Raw genomic sequence first — 22,772 nt, 5'->3', positions numbered from 1 at the left:
ACTTCATATTAAATGTGTTTGAACATTGTTATAATTTAAATACAACATAACAGTTTTTTCTCTCTAGAGACCACATTAAGATTTGTTGTGACCTGCGGTGACGTTGAGGGATTTATCGTTCATTTTACTCTCTGTGGGGACAATTAACTACATTTTCCCCATGACAATGTCTGTGGAAGCATTTCTTCTGTTTGGACAAGCAAGTTGAATTAATCTTACACAGCTATCTCTGGTGTTTTCATCTTCCCCTACAGGAACAACCATTGTGCGTCTTAGGATCTCTGTTATTCTTCTGTAAATCTGTTTCTTCAGCTACATTAATTAAATTAAAGCTCACATCTGTTCCCATGCTAGTGTCTCACTGCTGCAGGTGTTTGTAACACTGGTGACTGGAGGCGTTTTCTCTGCAGGAATCAGACTTTTAGGGATGCAGGTTAAAGCACAGGTTCTTGCTGAATTACGACTGATGTGTGTGAATTGTGTGTGAAAGAGATGTTAATGATTTCTAATGAGGCGAGACTGCTAATGAAGCCACTGAGGGCTTTACAAGGTTGTAGTGAAGGTGTGTTGGCAAAAGAGGTAGAGAAGAAGCCAGAAGCTTTTATTGGAAGTGTCACCTTGGAGGCTGCAAACTAATTGTGACTGACACAACAACAAGACGTCACAAATTAGACAAACAACTGCCAGCGACAGCACAAAGTGGATATGTAGAGATCGTATGTGTGCTACTGCATTAATCAAGCTGTCTTTCTCTCTTTCTGTCCTCCAGCTCTGCCCCTGCAGACAGAGTCTCCGTCTTTGGGGAAGGACCTTCTGACTCCAAACGACTCAGCCATCACAGACCTCTCCCCTAAAACAGACTCCAGCCCCAACACTGAGACGCCCACCAAGACAGATGTCTCCTCCAAGACAGATGTCGGACCGTCCACCCCGGGCGGCAGCAGCCCTCAGCCCAAGAAAGGTAGAATTATGGATGTTTCTGATGTACAGTAGGTGAAAACAACAGTACTAGTTTAGCTCACACAGCCACATTTTATGTTATTCATAAGCAATAATGCACAAGAGTGGCTGATTTTACTGTGCAGCACCAGCACCTGTGTGCTTTATTTGCAGGAATCAGGCAGATAAGAGGGTGTTGTAATCAGATAGTGTCCTGGGCTTGAGATATAAAAAGTAATTAAGGCAGACTGATGCTGTAGGGAGATATTGGTGCTCATTAGAAACAGCCACACAATGCAAAGTCATAACTGTCTTAATATGTCATTATCGTTATTATCACTATAAATTTTAAAATTAATGGTTTCCCACTGTTGAAAATAGGTATAACTTGACATTTTGACAGTTTAATCAAAATTTCAGCTTTTTTTTTCTTACTGTGTCTCTTTGTGAGGCTGTTTTCTGTTAAAAACCGGCCCCATGTTAAATGTTACTGTGAAACACAAGCTCAGAAAGAAATCAACAAAATACAAGTCAGAATATAAAAGTCTAATGGTGGACTTTTTATCCATTATTTTTGACGTTTTATCAATTTGTGGACATTGCGATTGCGACTGACTTACTCATGCAGGATTCACACATGATTTTCAAAAACTTATTGAAAGTGTTGATGTACATCGAGTCATTCATGTGTGACAGATGGCTGTGTCTGAGGCACAGGAGATATAGTGTGGATGGAGGCGGGGACCTGGTGCAGGAAGTGATGTCTTAGTAGCTAAAGCTCAGAGCCTTATTTTCCACTGCTCCTCATACTGTCTGCTTATCAGACCGACCGAAGCCATGTAGGAATCTGGAAGGGAGGGAGTGAAGGAGGAAGTTCAGGTTGCCACGGAAACCGACCTGAAGTGCTGCAGACCCTTAGGTGATTGGTTGAGAATAGGCGGCATACATATTACATAGCACAAAAGAAGACGGGCTCAGCGAGCACCCCAGGGGCAGTGGTTTTCGATGGTGTGTACGCAACCTTTTCACAGCCACCTTTCAGGGCAGAAAGCACGACACAGATCCTTGTGTTACCAAGTCTGTCAAAGCGTATGAGGATACGTGCTGATTATCCCTGCAGATGAAATCTATATTTGCATCACAGTTAAAGCTGAGCTACACGTGTTAAACTTCCTCAGCGATGCAGCTGGATTGACCTTGACACCTGCAGAATTAAGACTGACATTCATCCTTTTATTTATCTATTTTTTTGCAAGTCTTATGTGTATTTCATGTTGGATTTGAGTTTTATAAATTAACATACTTAATTTTTTTCAGTGATTATAAGATCAACATTGATCTCCAACCTATTTGATAAATACATGTATGTAGTTTATAATTGTTATTATTAATAATATTTATCCACCATTTTCAGCTACTTTGAGGTGCGGCTTATCAATAGTTAAAACAACACAGAGAGGATGAGTTGGTGGAGGTGCGCAGTTTCAGGTAGCTGTGAGACGTGAAATATGATCCAGGATGTCCAGGCTGGGCAACAGATTAATGATTCACATGTATATCACAAACCACAACACTGCAGGGATCTTTTAATGTTGTATATTAACAACACTGTGGGACGTTAACAATAGTCACAACTATTTCCTCTTTAGTTGTGATGATCACAGAGTAGAAGTACAGTGTTCATGTTTCAAAGTAAATATCAGGAACGTGTGCTTGCTTGTATGTTATTATTACTAATGTTGGATGACATTATCCAGCCAAAACTGATGCAGGTTAAACTTCTTTCCAGACAATCCTGCTTGTTTAAACGCGGCCTTACAGTATTTTCTTTTTGATGTATGGGTGGAGAACACCACTAACTTGTACTTCTGCCTCGAGCTAAGTAGCCCAGACATCCCTCTCCACCAGATATTTCCAACTCACATGTGTATATACAGTAACAGTACAGTAATCCTGCCGGCGTGCTCTGGTATATGATGTTGTCATAACTGAAAGCCTTATATTTTCTTTTGCCCCTGTAGATTCGATGAGCTCAGAGCAGCGACAGAAACTTGCCAAGGAACGGAGGGAGGAGAGAGCCAGATACATCGGTAAGAAATGATTAAACAGTACTGACTGTAAGTTGTTACTGACGTTGGTAATGCATGAAGCATGGGTTTATTGTCACTAACTTCATGCATGGGCACCCCTCTATTGTATCCTATTTGAAACTTCTAAATTTCTGTCTCTGTCACTCTGCTCTGATGTGACTGACAGTTATTGTCGTCTCTTATTGTTTCTCCTCTCATGGCTCTCAGAACAGCAAACTCAGCTGCAAGGTAAGGGGCTTCACTAAAACCCTCAGCGTTCCCATCAGTCATGCCATTTGGGAATAATCAGACTTGTGACAGGAATCTCATTTCCTTCCATTTCGGCTAATGCTGGCTCACTCCGTCGTGCCCTTTCTTCTTCCCTCCATGAAGTGATTTTTTTGGGTGGTTCTGTCACTATCCATTGGAGAATTATGACTTCTGTGAGCCCTCTGCAGTTTCACTTTTGACTTCAATGATTTTTACATTTTTAACCTTTATTTTCTGCATTTCCATCCAACATGCATATACCACACATATAATTGTGGTTCTACTTTTTGGCTGCAGGATAAAACATATTGTGCCAGCCCAGAGTCATGCAATATCTTGTTTTTTCCAAAGACTTCTCCTGGTGCACGAAGACCAGAGTAGCCAATCAGAGCAGATCCAAGTGGGCGTTTCCCAGCGGAGACATCCTTCAGAGCCCGAGGCGCTTGGCGTAAAATATGAGCCGTCATTACCGTGAACTGAAACCAGGCCTCTCAGACAGATTAGATTTAATTACTACTTTCATTAGCATCAATAATGTGGTCATGCTGCAGCCGCCCCACAGTTAAAGGGGAATTGTGCTGCCTTTTTATCCGAGGATTACTCAGCTTCAGCTGCTCTCAGATGCGTTTAGCTTGATGCCGACTGTTTCTGTATAAAAAAAAACATGATATAGTGATGAAGCTTTTTGCATGTAATCAAAAATAATAAACATGATGCTCACTGTTTAACCTCTGAACAACAATTCAGAACATTTTGTGAAGAACTGAACCCAGTTTGGAGTATTAGCAGCTTTTTGTTGGAATATTTTGTGCAAATTTGTGCAAAAATGAGAATCTTACACACTCATGAGCAGGAACCCAACATATTTTCAGTTCTGCTGCAGAGAATGCAGATATAATTGGATTTTTCTCACGAATTCGATTTGTGGAGGACTGAAGAAGGCTTTCTTATTGTCGAGGCTCCGACTTGTTTGTCTCATGGGCTCATTAGTGAAGATGAGCTGCAAAATACTAAACTAACTACAAAACATGTTGTTGCCTCAGTGCTACAGTGCTACTTCCCTGCAGAGCTGATTAATCCAATAAGAAGTGTTTCTAATGCTCATGCCTCTCTTTGGTTGAATTCAGCATGTAACCCACCTGCCTCATCCTCTATACTGACCTCTTCATTGTTTAAACTCTGCACTGTGATAAGAATAAGTCTTGGAAGCAGATTTCTCAATAAAAATATACTGTAAGTGAGAGCAACACAGCTGCTATCCCACATCTTGGCAGTGTAATTTAAGAGGATCGATTGCCGTTTAATTGTTCCCTTAAGAAATGAGCCACAGCAGCGTCTGTGCAGAGAAGAACTGGCGTCTGCTGGAGGGTGCTGTAAAACACAGCAGGAAACTTATGCTTGTTTACTGTTTGCGGGATTACAGTGTAATGAACACTGTCTTCCATCTGTTTTATCGATTCTGTTTGGGTGTTCTCAGAAGCTGAGGCCTAACAAAAGCTATAAGTGATTATATTCTGTTACATCTGAAGAAGGTTTCATCATTTGACATTTATGGAAGGACAGCTCCTGTTGATGGAAAATCATGGAATTTGACAAACACACTAATTTTCCTGCCTAAAATTCGACATCTCCTTATGACTCTTTAGCAGCAAAGAAGGCCCAGTGGCTGGAGAAGGAGGAGAAGGCCCGACGTCTGAGGGAAAGTCAGCTGGAGGATCGCAGGAGGAAGCTGGAGGAGCAGAGACTGAAGGCGGAGAAGCGTCGGGCTCTGCTGGAGGAAAAACAGAGACAGAAACTAGAAAAGAACAAGGTGAGATGACAGGGGTGTAACAGCAGAACCACAGGACCTCCCTTTACTGCAGGTCTGGTGCAGATTGTGTTTGGTCCCAACTATCACTCATGATGCCAAGTACTGACTGTGTACGTCCACTGTTCCGGGGATAATGAACATTGATTTTTCTTTGGCTTTTATTGATCACAGCAGCAGTTTCTGACCTTTTTGACTTTGCCTCTTAAAAAAGGTCTCTTCTTGTTAAAAGTTGCACATACCTGTAAGATGTAGCTCTGCCAAAGAGTTATTTCAAGGGTTATTTTTGTTCTACAGCTGAGGTTGGAAGTTTGTACACACTTGAAAAAACTCAATATCTATTCCCTCTACTTGTACTCCCTACTATCTCTACATTATTTGGCTGCATTATCTTTTAATTGTGTAACTTAAAAAATATTCAAATGATAAAAAAATATATTGGAATGACTATCCTAAGCCAAAGAAAACAGCAATTCATCACATTTTAGAAGCAGAAACTGGGAGAAAAATGATTTCTCACAAGCTTTATCTCAGAGTGATTATGAGCTCTATGGTTGTGAAACACTGGATTAAAGATATTTTATCTGTTAAATTAACTCTGATGGGTGTAAACACTGACTCGGTTATGACTGATTGGTTCTCCAGGAGAGATATGAGGCAGCTATCAAGAGGTCAACAAAGAAGACGTGGGCCGAGATCCGCCAGCAGCGGTGGTCCTGGGCGGGAGGGCTCAACCAGACTTCCCGCAGAGAAAGTGAGTTTGACCACATGGACACTCAAAGAGCCAAACACAAAGGCAATAATGTTGATCAACGCTGCACAGACGGTGACTCACTCAACCCACTGATGCAATTCAGGGAAATAGCTTGGGAAGGGGTTGCTGTCATAAGGGTGGGGTAACAAATGACCTACACAGTAATTTATTATGTTAAAACTTTGTAATCTCTCTGTTTTTTGGGGGAAAATTGGTTTAAAGTAGTAATTTTCTTCATTTCAAGTCATCACAGAAGCAGAAAGACGAGCAACGAGGTAGCTGTGATGAATATGTTTCATTAGATTTGCAGTGTGAACAGTGTTTTTCACAGCGCTGTGAGCTAATTTCAGCTTTCAGACCAACACGAAGGGCTGTCGGGCTGCTTCTTTTGGACCCGTGACGCTGAGGTCAAGACATTATCTCTCCTTCCAAGTGTGAAAGATCCTGAATGTGTGTGGGAGTCGGTGTGTGATATCTAAAGCTAATCTTTTGCTGCAGTAAAAAACTTCGTTACTCTAAATGCGATCTCTAACTAAACCAAACCCTTCCCGTACTTTCCTCAAATTTCCTCCCCCTCGCCCTCATGTCTGAGTTCACATTAATCTCCCTCTAAAGTATAAGAAGCGAGTTGAACCTCAGAGAGTGGTGAGTCCAGATCCAGACTGAGCAGCCCCGTCTCTTAGCAGTCATCAGATGGGGCCGCTGCTCGCACCCCGGCCGCCTTTTGAACAGTTGTTGTCTGTTGCGTTCTCTCCGGTGCAGGCAGATGCTCGGCCTCCACAGTCAACTTGCCGAGACAGGTGGACCCTGTCATTAACAACAGGCTGTCCAAGTCCTCTGCCACCCTCTGGAACTCCCCCAACAGAAGTAAGGACGACCCTGCGTCAATGTCCACCAGGCTTCCTCCTCTTCCCTCTCCCCTTTCCTCTTCATCCCCCTTCCTCTTACCCCAATCTGGTTTTTGGTTTTCTTTTATTATAACTGTCGTCTTTGGTGGCCTGCTTGCCTGCCTGTGCTTGGTGACTGGTCATTTACCACCTATTTCCCCCAACACTTGTCTCTCGGTCTCATATGCATCGTGGTTTTTAATTTGATTTGGTGGTTGTTGTTGATTTAAGTCTCTTCTGCATTTTGGGTCAGCCTCCCTCTCACCTCGACATCACTGAGCCATATTTTGTGATATATTTTGGTGTTTCATAGGTTTATCAGTTTACATTTTGTCATGACACCTTCTCTTTGGTTGTCCCCCTCCACTTTACTGTTGGTGGTTTGGTGTGGTGGTGATGGTGGTGGATATTATAGTGTGATTGTTGAAAATGAATTAAGAACCTACTAAATGCACATGAATTCTTATTTCTTTTATACAGTACATTTACATTTTTACTACTTCATTACTAATTTATAGTGGTATATTACTGAAATGTCATTATAATGTGAGAATTACACATTGCAACACAATTATTATTACATACAAGACATTTTTCATGTTATTAGGACAGTTCATGTTGTCGCATCATCATTATATTTGTTTTTTTAATAAATAAATCTGGCAGCTGTTTATCTGCAGCAGACATATCAGCAGATAAATAGGCTGCATGTCTTTGGGTGTTATTTGTTGCTCTGATTAGGAGGGGAGAAGTAGCCAATTAGCATTTTGTCCACTGAATCCGTGGCTAACGTCAATTGTTAATGCAGCTCTGATAAAAATTCAACAAACTTCCGCAAAACCCATTTTTCTGCAATAACACAAATGGCAGCCATACTACCAACACTTGGAGGTTTTACTGAGCTAAATGCTAACATCAGCATGCTAACTAGCACATGCGGAGTAATGATTAGTATTAGATAATTTATTTATTGCCACTAAACAAAGTAAAGTACAATTATAGGATGGTATTATTACCGTTCTTCCTGGAATGAATTTACTACTTAATTTTAAATTGACTACATTTAAAGGCATGTGTATTAATGTACAAGAGAAATTTCATTATGTGTGTAACAATATAAAATTCTCATCTTATGTTATCTTATCTTAAAATATCTTGTTATAATATGAACATGGACAAGTTAAAATGGGAAACTTTTCACAACATGACGGGATACATGACATGACAATATTGCATTGCCACAGTATTATGAATATGTAAACTAACGTGTTATACCGAACTCATTTCATCTAACTCCTGAGTTGCCACATGTACATAAGCAGCCCTGTCTTCATGCATCACGCCTGCACCCACAGTGCAATAAACAGTTCGACTCTCACAATAGTGTTTATTCACCAGTACAGATGGTCTGATACTACAAGCACATGAAAGCACATGAATCATATTTCTGCAGAGCTACGACATCATAGCTGTTGCTTCACGCCTCGGGAGATGCTCTGCACAGTGTAGCAGTAATAATGACTGGGGTGAGGTGACGTGTGTAGATCCAGGCATCAATCTACCTGCAGCTGAACAGTCGACACGAGGCAGCAGCTCGGGCTCCTCTTGCCGCATTTGAGAAAGAAGAGGAGGAGGGAAACCACTGTTGCCTAGCAACAGGAGGTAGTCGTGTTATCAGTTAGTCATAAAACATGTTAAAATGCTCCGTACGACGTGCAGCAGAAGCGACCGTCTGTACGCTCTATATGAAAGGCCAGTTTAGCAGACAACTGTGTAAAAACAGCAGAACTCACCCCCGGCAGCGCTGTTGTTATTACACTATTGTCGTCAGTGTTTGTACGTGCACTGTGCACTGTGCATGTAAACAGATTGAGCACTGCAGCAGAAGCTCGACCTGTCACTTAAAAACATCTTTGCTCAGCACGTTGTCAGTTGAAGTTTTTGTTATGAGAGACCGGAAAATTGCACAAACTGAACTCGCTGTCGCATTTCATTGTATCTGATGTTGGTGGTAGATTCTGTGTTTGTTTTGTCCCCAGTGAACCTGTTGTTTTACTCTGGAGCAGATATTTTTAAATGAGCAGGACTGAACCATAAAAGACCTTTAAACAATTCAATTCAAGTTCAGAAAGCCAGTGCATCAAAGGTGGAACTAATTTTGACTCCTTTATGTAAAGTCAGATGGTTAATTCTGATTTGAGGGTGAAGGACAGAGGATGTTATACAACTTATAATATTAGTGTAAGACTGAGAGATTGTGACAAAGGGCGGAATAAATACTATTAGATTTGATATTAAGAAACTCAGAAACTAAAATGCCAGGCTGTTCATGTACGTTAAGGTATGAAGAAATAATAATCAGCTACAGTCCTGTGTTTAGATTCTTAAACACAAGTATTTAACAGCAAAATGTACTCAAACTATATTTTATTTCATAGTTTGTGTAGTAATTGACTTTTAAAACTTTATTTTATATATTATAAAATTTAAAACAAACACAAAAGGCTGAAGTTTACATTTGCTTTGCTTGTGATAAATTGATTTATTGTTGTATGTGTTGTTTATATCCAGCCGTCATTACGTTTGCTGCTGTTGTTGGACATCATATTTGCTGAACCTCCATACCATGACAATCCATTAGTCAGAAGCATAGTGTGTAATAGCAGAACGGTGCTTAGAAGGACCATCAGCACTAATACTGAACTCACGAGTCACTGACACACCTTTGCACCGCATCTGTGTTTGAGTGAAGTCTAGTAAACGGACACACTGGTTTTTGTGTGGTGTGTTTTTGTGTGGTAAGTAATGAAAATTAACTTGGGTTTGCTTTTCTGTGTGTTTTTATTTAATGTCTGGTTCTGGATGTAACATGCAAGCTCAAGTTGACTCATTCATCTGGACTTTTCTGTTTGTTTGAGTCTGATCATTTCTGACATGCAGACATTTAGCAGAAACTGATAAACTGTGAAAACTCACGGGGGTGAGTGGCAATAAGACGATATTTACAGTAAAGCTCTAAGCAAAGAAAGTAGAGTACCTGTACAAATTAGATATTTGCTTGATTTTAGAAGTTAAAAGTTAATATATATATATATAAAACTTATTAGTTAACAAAAAGACAAGTGGAAGATGTCAATATCCAGATAGTTTCCAAGAAAATATCAAAATGACTGAGTTTGACCTGTAAGGTGTTCTAATATAAATATATAAGTTAAAGTTGGTAATCAGTAAGTATTCATATAGTTCATATATGATGCTTACCTGTAGTTTTCAGCTGCATTTGAAATCAGAGTTTTGTGTTTCAAGCTCACACGACCAACAAATAACACTTTATGCCAGAAAACTTCACCACCTCGTCTCCTTCCACTAATTTCCACAAACTGAACCTGTGAAAGAAAGTGATTCAGTGGAAGTCTCTCTTCTAATTTACAGCTAAATACCAGCTACACTAGGTCTGAGGAAACTTTTCCAGGAAAATGATCTGTAAACTACAGAACCTGTAGTTTGGATCCTTGACCTCACCTACTGACGTCCACGTCGACCAGTGAGACTGTGCCTCAAAGACATTTTTTTGTGGTTAACTGTGTCTTCATGTGAGGATGAAAAGATCTGTGTAGATATGGGCAATTCTTTGAGACATGCTGCTGCTGCTGTTTTGAGAATTTATGACGTTTTATGACGTTTCTGGCTGAATAAACATGAAAATAGAGTTTATTTACCTCTAACAAAGGTAACTTTCTTTTTTTCTTATTTTTTCCTTTCACAGCCCGGTAATTATTCCAAGTTATTCTCCTTTTTTACTTTTATAGAACTAGGTTTAAATATTTTCAGCAGCACATGAAGGCACAGTAAAACCTCTGCTCTTCATCAGACGGAGACAGGCAGTGTTCGGAGTGTGTGTGAAAATGTGAATGTCATTCAGAAGTATTACATCTTCTGTATTGCGTGTCTGACAGCGTGCATGTCTGCAGAAGATAACAGATCATTTAGTGTGTAAGACAGGTATCTGGTGTATTTTCATGTGTTTGTATAAGCTCTGACAGTTATCCGGCACTCACAGCTTTTTCTTGTGTCAGCCCGCAGTCTGCGTCTGAGCCCGTGGGAGAGTCGCATCGTGGAGAGGCTCATGACTCCAACCCTGTCATTCCTGGCACGCAGTCGAAGCGCCGCCACCCTCCTCAACAACAGTGACTCTCGTGAGTGTGAGAGCCCAACATGATCTTTCTATTCATGTACCCACACTTGTCTGTTTCTGCACAAAACTGCAGTGTGTGTTTTCATATCCAACCAAGTGCTGTTGTTCAAAGTTGTTGCTTAACTTTGGGAATAGCAGTTGAGAAAACACTATGAAGTCCATTTAGTAGCTAATGTGGGGCTTTCAATGCTTCATCTGCAGGTGTAGTTTCCCTTTTCTAACTTTTGTTTTGTTGTCTTAACTGTGGTTAATTTATTAAGTCTGTGGTGATATTTGATTTCACTTACTGAGTCTGCATCTGACCATTACCATTTAACATGAGTTAATCTGTTTAATTTATTAAATCGATTGTTTAACATAGTTACCCAGATCCTAAAAGTACATCTTGAGTGTCCAAAACCCAAATATATCCAGTTTAGTGTTGTTTAATTTTTTAAATGGCAGCAAAATCTCAATTTGAGAAGCAACAATCAGCAAATATTTGCTCTTTTTTGTGGCTTTAATTATTATTCGATAATAAAAACAGTTGTTTGGTTGATTCCTGAGGGGAAATGTGGTCACTATGACTATACAGAGTGAAGCTACAAAAACCAGCAATGGACAACAATAAAAAGATCGACATGATTCATTCAAAAAACTATAAATAAGACGCTGTCTCCTCAGGTATCAGCACTTAATCCATCAAGATTTTAATCATTGTCTTGCAGCATGTTGTCGCCTCTCTGAGGGGCTTTTTATCACTCTGCATGGTGTGTGTCTGTGAGTTTGGGCCCCTGACCTCGGCCCTGCTGCCACTCTCTGCATGTCTATGTGTCGCTCAGACTCTCACCACTGCTCCCGTTCAGCCTCTGCCAGCCCGCTGTACGCCTGCTCCCATCAACACCCCCACCAGAACACTGCCGAGCGCTGGAGAGTCTCCTCTGCCAGCACGCCGGACATCACCCAGCGTCAGCGCAGACGAAACTCCACACCGGTAGGCAGTGAATACAGTGCACACTGTATCCATGAGTCAATGTATGTGGTAATGTTAGTGTTGGTATTATCGTGTTTTGAGACATTTAAAAGATATTTAAAGGTGAAAACCTTTCTGGTTGCCAACTCTCTGTTAGATCCTTAATGCAAAATATTTTCTCTGCACCAGATTTGTCTTAGTGCAAACTTTAAAGATGCACAAATCAATATTTTATATAATGTGTAATGTAAAAAATGTCACTCTCATTACAAATAATGTGAGAATTATCATTTGGCATCTTTCTGCTCCTTGTTTTGGTTTCATACAGCTCCACTACTTTAGTTCAGCAGACTCAGTTTCGTAAAAGAAAAGCTCCGATGATCAATTGTACACTTCCTGCTCAGCACCAAACTGCAAAAATGTCTGTAAGACTGATGTGAAAATGATATTTGTGTCACCTCATTTTCTCAAGGTGGATAAAAAGAAGAAAGAAAAGAAAGACAAGGAGAGAGAGAATGAAAAAGAGAAGAATGCTCTCACAAAAGAGAAAGTACAGAAGAAGAGACAGACAGCATCACCCACCACCACAATCCAGAGGTCCAGACCAGAGACCAGGTAACGCCCAGTAGATCGTTATATGTCCCATAATGTATATTTATAACCAGGAAAATGTTAAATGAAGTCTATTTTGTGGGATTAGTTAATGTAGGAGAGACAGAAGGCAGCTCATGTGTCCTTGCAGCAGGTTAACGTCTGACAGATGGTCTAAGGTGCTATAATCTACTAAAGGAGCCTCGTTTAGTCAGCAGTCTGCCAGCAGCAGGTCTGTTAGTGTAAGAGTCAGGAGCTCTTAGACAGAATGGGGTTTTCCTCACTTATCCACAGGGGGAAAATGGCTCCCTGATTCTTTTTCTCTCAGGTTAAATCCAAAGAATCGTGCTGACCGAAGGTGGAGTTTCAGCTTCAGTTGCTCATATCTTCCACATGACCTAGTTAAAGGCTCTATGTGCTGCGCTGTCTTTACTTTTTCCTACATGAAATCCCATCTCCTGAGCGCTACTCGACTCTTCTGCTCATATTTCACTTTTACTGTCATCTCCTCTCTGCTCCTCAGCACCCCAAAGCCCAAAAACAGACCTCCATCACCTGCCGCCCCCAAAAGTCGGCCCCTGTCCCCTTTGGTGCCAGCAGCATCCACAGCCGCTTCCAAAACCCCCACAGGCAAGAAGACACCTCCGCCTGGCACCAAGACCCGACCCAAACGGGCCCAGACGCCTGCCAGGGTGCAGCCCCAGACGGTCACTGCAGTTACCGTGGAAACGAGCCACGAACCCAAGCAGCCTGACACGCCAGAGGAGAAAAAGAGTGAGTGTTGTTACCATGGAGATGACATCCAAGCTTCAAGGTGATCTGGAGGTTTTGGCCGACACTCGTGTTGTAGTGTAAATTATCACTTGAAGAGACACTGTGTGTGTGTGTGTGTGTGTGTGTGTCAGGGGTGTTAATTCCACTTTTGCTGTGTACAACGTCTTAAAACAGTGAATAAAAACATTTGTTCTGTTTGTCGTGTTACTGTGCGCTCACAGGAATAAACATCACCAGCAGCAGAAAGTGATGCTTTGCCTGTCAGGATGCATACAGGCTAAAAAATACTGTAAACTGTGAAAAAATATTCTCACGATTAATCAAACATAAGGCAGTAAAGACCCTGCTTTTAACCCAGATGTTCAGCCACAATAATCTTTGTTTTTAGAAACCGAAGCATCACCTGTCGTCTCTTCTACAGGCTCCAGTAACGTTCCTGCCATCGTGGTGTCCTCTGCACCGGTGACTCCTCCTTCTCTGAGTCCACCGGTTGTATCAACAGCTTCTGCAGCTATGCCAAGTGTACAGCCGGCTGCCTCAGCTGCATCTCCTGCAGCAGCTTCCACGAGTATCGCTGCTCCTCCTGCTACACCTGCTGCCGCCTCCACCCCAGCGGCACCGGCCAGCAAGCCGTCAGCAGGCACCAACGACCCGGAGGAGGCTGCCCGTGTGCTGGCGGAGAAGCGGAGACAAGCCAGAGAGCAGCGGGAGAGAGAGGAGCAGGAGCGTCTGGAGCAGGAGCAGAAGAACAGGTCAGAGTCAGACTGTCAGCGTTGTCATCTCCAACAGCTTGTTTCCAAGATTGTCAATACTGTAGGAAAAAAAATAATCCTTACTGCCAAGAAACAGAACATTAAACAAGGAGGGTTTTACAAAACAGCATGAACACCTCTACTATGACATAACTCAACACAACAGCCCTGCAATAACAACACCTGCTTATTGCATTGAATTGCATCACATTATTAATTTTAAACTTCGTCTTGATCCTGAATCTCTCCGGGTTCAACAGTGATCACGTTAAATTCGGTGAGGTTGATCTTAGGTGTTAGCCCACACACTTATATCTATGTAAATATCTTTAAAGGATCCTGCGGGAGGAAGCGATGGTCCGGGAGGCAGAGGAGAGGAAGCGCCGAGAGGAGGAGGCTCGATTCATGGCAGAGCAGCAGCGTCTGAGAGACGAAGCCCAGCGAGCTCAGGAGGAGAAGGAGGCGCAGGAGGAGAACGAGAGGCTGCAGAGACAGGTCAGTGATCAGCAACCACGGATGAGAGTTGATGGATGAGACTTAATGAATTGGAAGATTGAAGATTTTCCAGAATTGTCAGAAAATTGTGTTTTATTAACAACGTAAAAGCTCCCAGGAAAATAGAAATGTTTACAGTGTGTGACAAGCTCAGAGAAATCCCATCTGTTGGAGAAAATTATGTGATACAGTAAAAAGCACCAGAACACCCACACAAAGGACTTTGGGATGAGATTGTTTTGATTCAATATAAAATATTTAACATTGTCCACACTGCAGACTACAGGAATTAAACACAGTATTTCTATAAATTAGCTAAAATTGCTGACTTCGAGTTAAATAGGAATGAAAATCCAACAATTATTGCTCTCATAACACTTTTTATCTAGAATTCAACCCGTAACGCTAATTAATTAACTTTTGAATTTTTACTTTGAGTTATGGGGCTTCATGGAGAATTAATATACAGGAGACACCAGACTTCTCATGTCTTGACTCATTTTAGTGAAACAAAATCAAAACTGTGAACTCGCTGCTGTCTCAACCAGTGAGACATCTTCCTGTTAACTGTAAATACTCCACCCCCTAAAAACCCTTTAATTTTCCATTAAGCAGCATGAATCCCAGTGATCCCCACATGCAGTAAGCCCATTTACCATCTGGGCAGATTAATGCATAGGAGCTATCACAGTTGGGAAGGGGTGCTTTACTGTACTCGAGCCCAAACATCAGGCCCCGCTCTGCCTCCCTCACCCCTCACTGTCTGGCATCTGGGCAGATTAAAGACGAGAAAATTTGCTGCTGTCACGGACGATATATGTCATGCATGAGCCCGTATAGTCAGTGGCCCCCTGTCTGCCCGGCAGATGCCAGCTGGTGACCTCCATAGTGGTGATGAGCACAGGCTGAGGGAGCCATTGTGTCCAGAGAGATAGTGACAGGCCTGTGTTGCCTGTCTCTCACGCACTGGGCTCTGCAGTCAGATACGCCGTGCCTCAAGCGCTCAGCAATGCTAACTCTGAATGGACCATTGTTCCAGCCTGACAGCTCTTAGCTGCCTCATATTTCTGACTTGAGTTCAAGTGTTTGTGCAGTAGAAACACTCCTAGAATGTGTCTACTTACCATCTGTCTGCGGTTTAACGTGTGAAATGTTCGCGTTTAAGCTGCAGATGTTTTGCCCTCAATACATGTGATTTATACTCGCATCATAATTTTGTTTTCATTGCTGACTTTAAAACATCTGTGTGCTTGGTGCTGGCTGCAGACACTCTGTGAACCATGTAATGGAGTTACTCTGAAAATGTCAACCCTGGCCTGAAGCCTGCAGAGCAGAGCGAGCATGTGCTGCCGCCTGGTGGTGGAGAGGTTGCAAGACTGTTTTTATTTGAATGGAAAAGGTTTAGTGTAGTTTCACAACATGCGTTTTTACAACTAGAGTAGAGTAGAGTCCGTGGGTTGTGATGTTAAACAGCCTGGTGTTGGAACAGGGGATGATACTGGACAGAGTTTAATTGTTAATTATGAGCACATGATGACGTCATTGTGAACAGAATAATATAGAATAATTAGAATTCGCTATATACTGTATATATTATTTAGTTTAAACATATTTTTGTATCATATTTAGAAGTATTTTAGCGCTGTACTTACCCATTAAACAGCAAAACGTCTCTCACCTGCAGTAAACAAAATCATAGTAAGTAAATTGAATTTGCCTTTAAGAGTAGGAGGATGAACAGTCGTGTAAATATAGACTCCTTTATACTGAATGAGCTAATTTAATTTTCCGCTTTGAGTGGGCGGCTGGGTAGTGGTTGACATGTTTTTTTATTTTTTCAGTGCTCTTTTAAATGTATTTAACATTTCTTTTGAATGTCAGTGACATCCTTTAGCTTACAATGTGTTTCAAGCTGCATATGTGGTCTCTGGGTGGAACAATCCAAGTTAACTACAATGTCAGCATGACGGATCCTGTGTGTTATTTTTGTTAGGTTCATATGAAAGTTTTTGTTTCCCTTCTTCAGAGAGAGGAGGCTGATGCTAAAGCCCGCGAGGAGGCCGAGCGTCAGCGCCTGGAGAGGGAGAAACACTTCCAGAAAGAAGAGCAGGAGCGACTGGAGAGGAAGAAGGTGAGGACGAAGAGAGAAAATCACAGTCAGTGACACAGGAGGTCATGCTCGAATTCCTCCTTTTATAAAACATAACTTACTGATGTCTCCGTTTGGTCTGCACAGCGCCTCGAGGAGATCATGAAGAGGACTCGGAAAAGTGATGCAGGAGATAAGGTCAGTGTGATTCATTGTAAACGGTAAAAACGAAACATCCTCTTATTGAAATAACAAAAGTCTTTTTGTTCTTTATAACACAGAAGGACGTCAAAGCCTCTACGCAGCTCAACGGCAAAGACACAGAGCTCAACAAAGGTACTGTAACAGTCTCCTCTCATCTTAATGAGTTGTAGCCTCTGGGATGTAGTTTGAAAGTCTTTGGTTTTTCTGCAGCAGCTGCAAACCAGCAGAGTCCAGCTGCAGCGGTCCTCAGCCCGGCACAAGGTGTGTCTACACCTGTTGTAAACGGTGTCCAGCTGACGACCCACCAGAACGGCGTCTCGCCCAACGGAGAGGCAGCTGACTTTGAGGAGCTCGTCCAGCTGAAGAACAGTAACCCGGGTCAACAACAGAGCGGGCTGGTCGGCGAGCCGATCCTGGCGTTCGAGGGCGGAGAGCCGTTCCTGATGAAAACAGGCCCAATGAAGCCTCAGCACGTTGCAGGTACAGTAGCGACTCAGGTGCAGCTTTAGGCCTTGGAGCCAGTTAAGTCTGTTTCATAAATTTAAGATTAGGTACAGTGAAAGTTTTCAATACTTAATTCACTACTGACTTTAACCATAGACTGTGCACTAAATGACATTATGTACACACTGTGGATTTTTATGAACATGTTCACACTCAGCTCCAGAAGGGGGCAGCACTGCTTTGAAACAACTGGAATTAAGATTTAAACCTGAAACTCCACTGGAACAGAGTATTTCTACACTCTGGTATTGCTACTATTCTTCACATATCTGAGTACTTCTTTCAAAATAAAAGCTAAATTCCAAGTGTAACGTGTCCCTATTCTCCTGCTTAACAAAAGAGACAACATATTGGTTGAGACAATAAATCAGATGTAAGCGGTCAATAAAGGTTATTGTTCAGTCATGTAGTATAAACAAATAATTTAACACAACTCTTCTCCTTCGTCTTCCTTCTGTTGTCTCTTTCTGCAGAGGTCCTGTGAGTCCCCACACATCCATGGAGACCCGCCTTATGTCTCTGCTTCAGCTACGAGATTCATGCCACACCGCAGCGGCTTATAAAAAAAACAGAGTGCCAAACAAACGACAAACTCACATCCACAGTATCTGCCGCAGAGATCGGAGGAGGGAAACGCTGCCAGGAAATGAATTAATACCTATCTGAAATATATTTTTAAAAAATGCAACAACAAGTAGGCTACTCTCTGTCTTCACTGCATGTTATGGTGCAGCATTGTCAAGTTTTACTGAAATGTCACATGCAGATTTTATGGTGCACCTTAAAGATGACTGACTGTGTAACAAATTTTAGAAAATACAGTATAAGATCCTGGAAATACATAATATTTGACAATGGTTGTTATTATTACCGTCATTATGATATTGTTATTAAGTTGAACAGTGTGTGTGTGTGTGTGTGTGTGAGTGTGTGTGTGTGTGTGTTAGTTGTTTTCGTCTTGAGTTATTTAACATGGGGAGCATTGTAAGGACTGGACACAGAGGGTGTATGTAAATGTACAATGAGCCCGGCTGCCTCCTGTTACAGGAGATCTGTGAAATAAAGCTTTATGAAAGGGACCAGGCCTCTTTATTATTATTAATACTGACATTTATGGATTCTAACTATATATATTAGCTTGTAATAATGATTATATAATAAATAGATAATTCATAAAACATTTTACTCTATACCGTGTACTGTAACATTAAGAATATGTTTACTGGTACTAGAGTATTTTATTATTTCTTAATAATCTTATTAAATGTTTTATCATTTTAATTCTGTAGTAATAATTTAATCTTACTTTCAGTATTTTTAATACACAGTTCTTTATATCTATGTAAATCTATGTAAAATTAAATTAACAATGATTATAATAATAATTTAGCCTGAGAAACACCAGTAATAAATGTGAAACCACCTGTTAAAAACAACAGGAAGCTTCTTTCTCATGAAGTGTGAAATTATATATTGATTTTGTTCCTGAGCACCATAGAAGAGGAATGTGAGAGTGGCTGCACCACAAACACTTACAGGTGATCACATGAAGGTCACTGCACTAGAGGGCTGAAGAATGAAGCTTTGCATATTCAGCGATTCTAGACGGTTTCGGTGATCTGTGTGGACTTTCAGGGTGATTAATCCCATTTTCAGTCAGTCTTAATGACGTGATACGACTGTAAACCTACTTTAGGTGCTTGTATGTAGACACACTAACGGTGTTCTCTGCTTTACCGAACATAATAAAAGTTCATTTAGTCTTTTCTTTAAAGCCCGGAATCAACAGGCTGCCTCTGTTTTCAGTGTTTGGTTGCAGCCTTAGGTTGCACAGAGAGGAGAACTATCTCCAGACAGCTCTGAGGTCAAGTCCAGGCAGAGGATCAGAGGTGTGAGCATGAGATTTTCTGTCCATTTGCCATTATGCACTCTGGCAATCAAACATTGAAACCACTGTGGTCGACCTTGTTTTCCCCTCAGCCTTGTCCTCAGACAGAACTCTCCTTGCTGCGGCAGCCGGTCAGTTTCGGTCACAGAGCATCTGTCACAGGCTTGTGATAATTTCAAATGTATAACAAAATCCACTACACCGTGTTGTACAGCGACCGTGCTGCCCTTTTAGCACAGCGGCGTGATTTGGGACAGATGGAGGATATTTTATCTGTATGTGTTTGCTTTGATTTGGATGATGACTTTACAATTGGAAAGCTTACTCAAAGCTACTAACAATGCAGCGCTGCACAGTCAGCATTCAATTACTGTGTGAGCAGAGTACTCTGCATGTTCTGTTGTTTACAATGTCTGTGTTATCCGATCTCTGCCTGCGTGAGACGAGCTGACCTTATTAAAAGGAATACTGTTCAAACAGCATCAGATTCAATCACAAATATCAAAGTGCACAGTTTTCAAGAACATTATTATTCAATTTATTTGTTAATACAAGTGTTATAAAACTAACATGTAAACTATTCAGTGGTTAAACGGTTCCATGGTTTGACTTAATAGAATAACTGTAGTCTAGGGTTTCCAGCCATAGACAGAAGAGAAAAGGTCAGCAGTTCATAAATAAACAGCAAAGATACGTTCAGTTGATAAATTACTATAATTTATTATTATAATTTATTATAGCTGTATGTGACCTCCACAGCTACACCCACTTAAACACTAGCCCCAGATTCACCTTACTTAGCCCATGTTTTGCTCAGTTGCTAGAAACACCCTCTGTAACAATATACTTCATTGATCCCTATGGGGAAATTGTTGTGGGACAGCTGCACATGTATTTAATAGAACAGCCACAGGGTTTCAGTGTCTTGTCCAAAGAGCCTGACCACTGAACCTGCAGTCCTGGACCCTTTGTCTTTTTTTTCCCTAATGCTTGAACTTTGTCCTGTGACACAGAAGGTTGACAGATAAATACACAGTGCATGTGAAGAGTTGGGGTTTTTGCATAACCACTTTATGACTGCATTAATGACTGTGTTTAGGTTTGAATGGGTCTCTTCACCTCCTTCCTTCAGGTTGCTACTCCTGCTTCTGCATTAAGCTGCTGATTTATTCCCCACTCAATGTGGGACCAGAGATAGGAAGCTAACAGAAGAGATTCAGGGTGGCTTTGAATGGGTAGAGGCTGAGAATGAAGGACGGCTTCTAGCTGCTCAAACCGACACTGGACCTGAGCCAAAGGCAGCAGGATACAAATTGTAAAGCATGTGTCATGAAGCTGAATGATTCACCATGCTCATCCTTCACATCACAAATAAAACGAGGTCACCGTCACGAATACATGATGCTGAACACTTGATCGTTTATATTTTTCTACCCACCAGCAGATTCTTCCAAACGCCTTTTTTCAAACAACATTATTCACACTTTCAAAGGGAGAACTATTTATAATGCAGATGTGATTTCACCAAGTCCTTGTCAGACAGTGGGTTTCAGTGGGCTGTGCACACCCTTCACTGATGTTTTGTTTCGACAAGGCAAAGGCGACCTGCTCTTCTCTGTTCGTGGCACTTTGACTCTCCCCTGCAAGGTGAGCCACTTTCCTTTCACATACATACTTTTCATGTTTTGCTCCTCTGAGTCCACTTTAAATTTAAATTAAAAATAATTAAACAATTACCAGTGGATGCAAATTAATTAGAGATATTGACAATATGTTCATTTAGGGTCTTTACAGCTTTCATTGGAGCAATATTTTATGGTCCAAAGTTAACTGTCTTTTACTTTTTATACTTTAGATTAGATAACACTTGTTCATTTACTGCAAAAAATAGAAATTAATTCAAATTTTGAGAAAATTAGTCAGAAAAGTCAGAACATAGTTGACACAGCATGTAAAAATCCCCTATCACAAAATGAAATGTGACATTTATGGAAGTTATTTTGCCTTTTAGTATTTCTGTGTTGGCTTGTTGTCCGTTTGCTCTATTTTGAATGGTGACACAAATGCTTCGAAACGTTTCATGTTGCAGTGAGTAAACATGTTATAATCCCTTTAGTCCTTCTGACTTTATTTCGCTTTAATCTCATGATCTCACTGGTCAAACGTGTCCTCTGCCCCTTGGAATCCAAACCTCCGGAGAGACCATCACCACCTCCTAACAGTGAGTGACAGACAAGGAGCACTGTGTGGTCCCACTTTGTGGCCAGAGGAGAGATTGGTTTGGGTTAATTTTAACTTTGGCAAGGCCAAGTGTCCAACACCTGTGCTGCAAAGAAAATGACAGTGAACTGGAACAGTTTGCATGGCTTTGTCAAAGGTCAACAAGGGGTGACTTGATCACTGCATGCCTGTACTGAGCTGTAAAAATTCAAACAAGCTCTTCTGTGCAGATTGTGGACTGTGTGACAAGTTATTATCACAGATATTTAGGCAGGCGCTGCTGCGCTTCTTCTCAGTTCTAAATGTTGTGTGAAGTATGTTAGATTCTGAGTTTTTGGTTGGATGATTTGTACAGACGGGCTCTGTTTGGTGATCTGTGCAGCAGTTAAATGTTCAAAACAAAGTTTGTACAGCGTTATTCGCCGGTTTCAGAAGTGTGAGCACAAACTTCGTTATCAATCATCAAAAAAAGGCAAAGAAAGAAAATATTAGACTGTTAAATATATACAGACAGAAAGTTCTTTGGCATGTTCAGGTTCATTTGAATGATGCACTTAAACTTATTAAACATTCATTTAGGATTTTATAGTGGGGTTTGATGTTGTTACACAGGTGTTTTTACCACCACCAGCTGCTAAGAAGTGTGTGTTACTTTATTCCTCACTGTCTGGGATCAAATGGTTCCCAGTGTCAACAGGTGAGACAAAGTTTTCCACTTACAAATCTAACACTGTGTCTGTTATAGATCTGATATGACAAATGAACTACTGATTCTCAACATGTCACTTTATAACTAGATGTATTTTTGTTTGGAGGCTCTGTGTGAATCAGACTGATATAAATAGTGTGCAGCGCTACAAACAGCGAATTCACAACTGACACCACCTTGAAGCTGTTTTAAGATGGCAGTTTGGGTGGAGCTTGAACATCTTCCACCACAGGATGGACAAAAAAAAAACATGCATGTCATCAGAGTTGACAAATGTTGACATGGTAAATAGCTGATTATGAAACGTCTTCTGTTTATCTACAATCAGAGGATGTTAATGATAACTTACATCCTGCTGCATGCTATCAGCCTGTAACAGCTTTATTTTAATTGCTGGCATAAAAACTAAGAAAGAACATTTAAACTTTAAAATTAAACCGTGTTAAATGGACAGAGCTTTGGTAAAAAAATAAAAAATAAATAGCAACTGCAAACACCTCCACCGTCTCCTCTTGATCATTTTATAGTTGTGTCTGTCTGTGCTCCTTCACAGACCTTATATAACAGAAGTGTAGCTACAGGAATAATTTTTATGTGTACATTGGAGCATATTTCAGTACTTTACAGAGGGGCTGAATAGTGAATTTGGACCTTGGGAAAGTGAATCCAGCTA

General features: G+C 41.1%; 1 protein-coding gene across 4 annotated transcripts in view; it reads left to right on the top strand.

Annotated features, from left to right (window-relative positions):
- Nucleotides 1–18,361, top strand: part of LOC113154427 (MAP7 domain-containing protein 1-like) — a 31,404-nt gene extending 13,043 nt beyond the window's left edge. Inside the window, exons 2-17 of one of the 4 annotated variants that reach the window (XM_026348631.1) lie at nt 770–961; nt 2,961–3,029; nt 4,925–5,088; nt 5,731–5,839; nt 6,602–6,706; nt 10,803–10,922; nt 11,767–11,894; nt 12,346–12,488; nt 12,988–13,238; nt 13,660–13,990; nt 14,326–14,485; nt 16,512–16,616; nt 16,722–16,772; nt 16,856–16,910; nt 16,989–17,258; nt 17,756–18,361. In XM_026348631.1, coding sequence (XP_026204416.1) covers nt 770–961; nt 2,961–3,029; nt 4,925–5,088; nt 5,731–5,839; nt 6,602–6,706; nt 10,803–10,922; nt 11,767–11,894; nt 12,346–12,488; nt 12,988–13,238; nt 13,660–13,990; nt 14,326–14,485; nt 16,512–16,616; nt 16,722–16,772; nt 16,856–16,910; nt 16,989–17,258; nt 17,756–17,766 — 2,264 coding nt within the window. In that variant the 3' untranslated portion in view covers nt 17,767–18,361. Of the gene's footprint in view, nt 1–769; nt 962–2,960; nt 3,030–4,924; nt 5,089–5,730; nt 5,840–6,601; nt 6,707–10,802; nt 10,923–11,742; nt 11,895–12,345; nt 12,489–12,987; nt 13,239–13,659; nt 13,991–14,325; nt 14,486–16,511; nt 16,617–16,721; nt 16,773–16,855; nt 16,911–16,988; nt 17,259–17,755 lie in introns of all 4 variants that reach the window. The other 3 variants (XM_026348630.1, XM_026348628.1, XM_026348632.1) reach the window with 3 other exon arrangements.
- The last annotated feature ends 4,411 nt before the right edge of the window (nt 18,362–22,772 follow it).

The sequence above is a fragment of the Anabas testudineus genome, chromosome 11 (genome assembly GCF_900324465.2).
Source record: "Anabas testudineus chromosome 11, fAnaTes1.2, whole genome shotgun sequence".
In the NCBI taxonomy this organism is placed as follows: domain Eukaryota; kingdom Metazoa; phylum Chordata; class Actinopteri; order Anabantiformes; family Anabantidae; genus Anabas; species Anabas testudineus.
The sequence above is the reverse complement of the archived record's forward strand: the minus strand, read 5'-3'. Positions and strand labels throughout refer to the sequence as shown.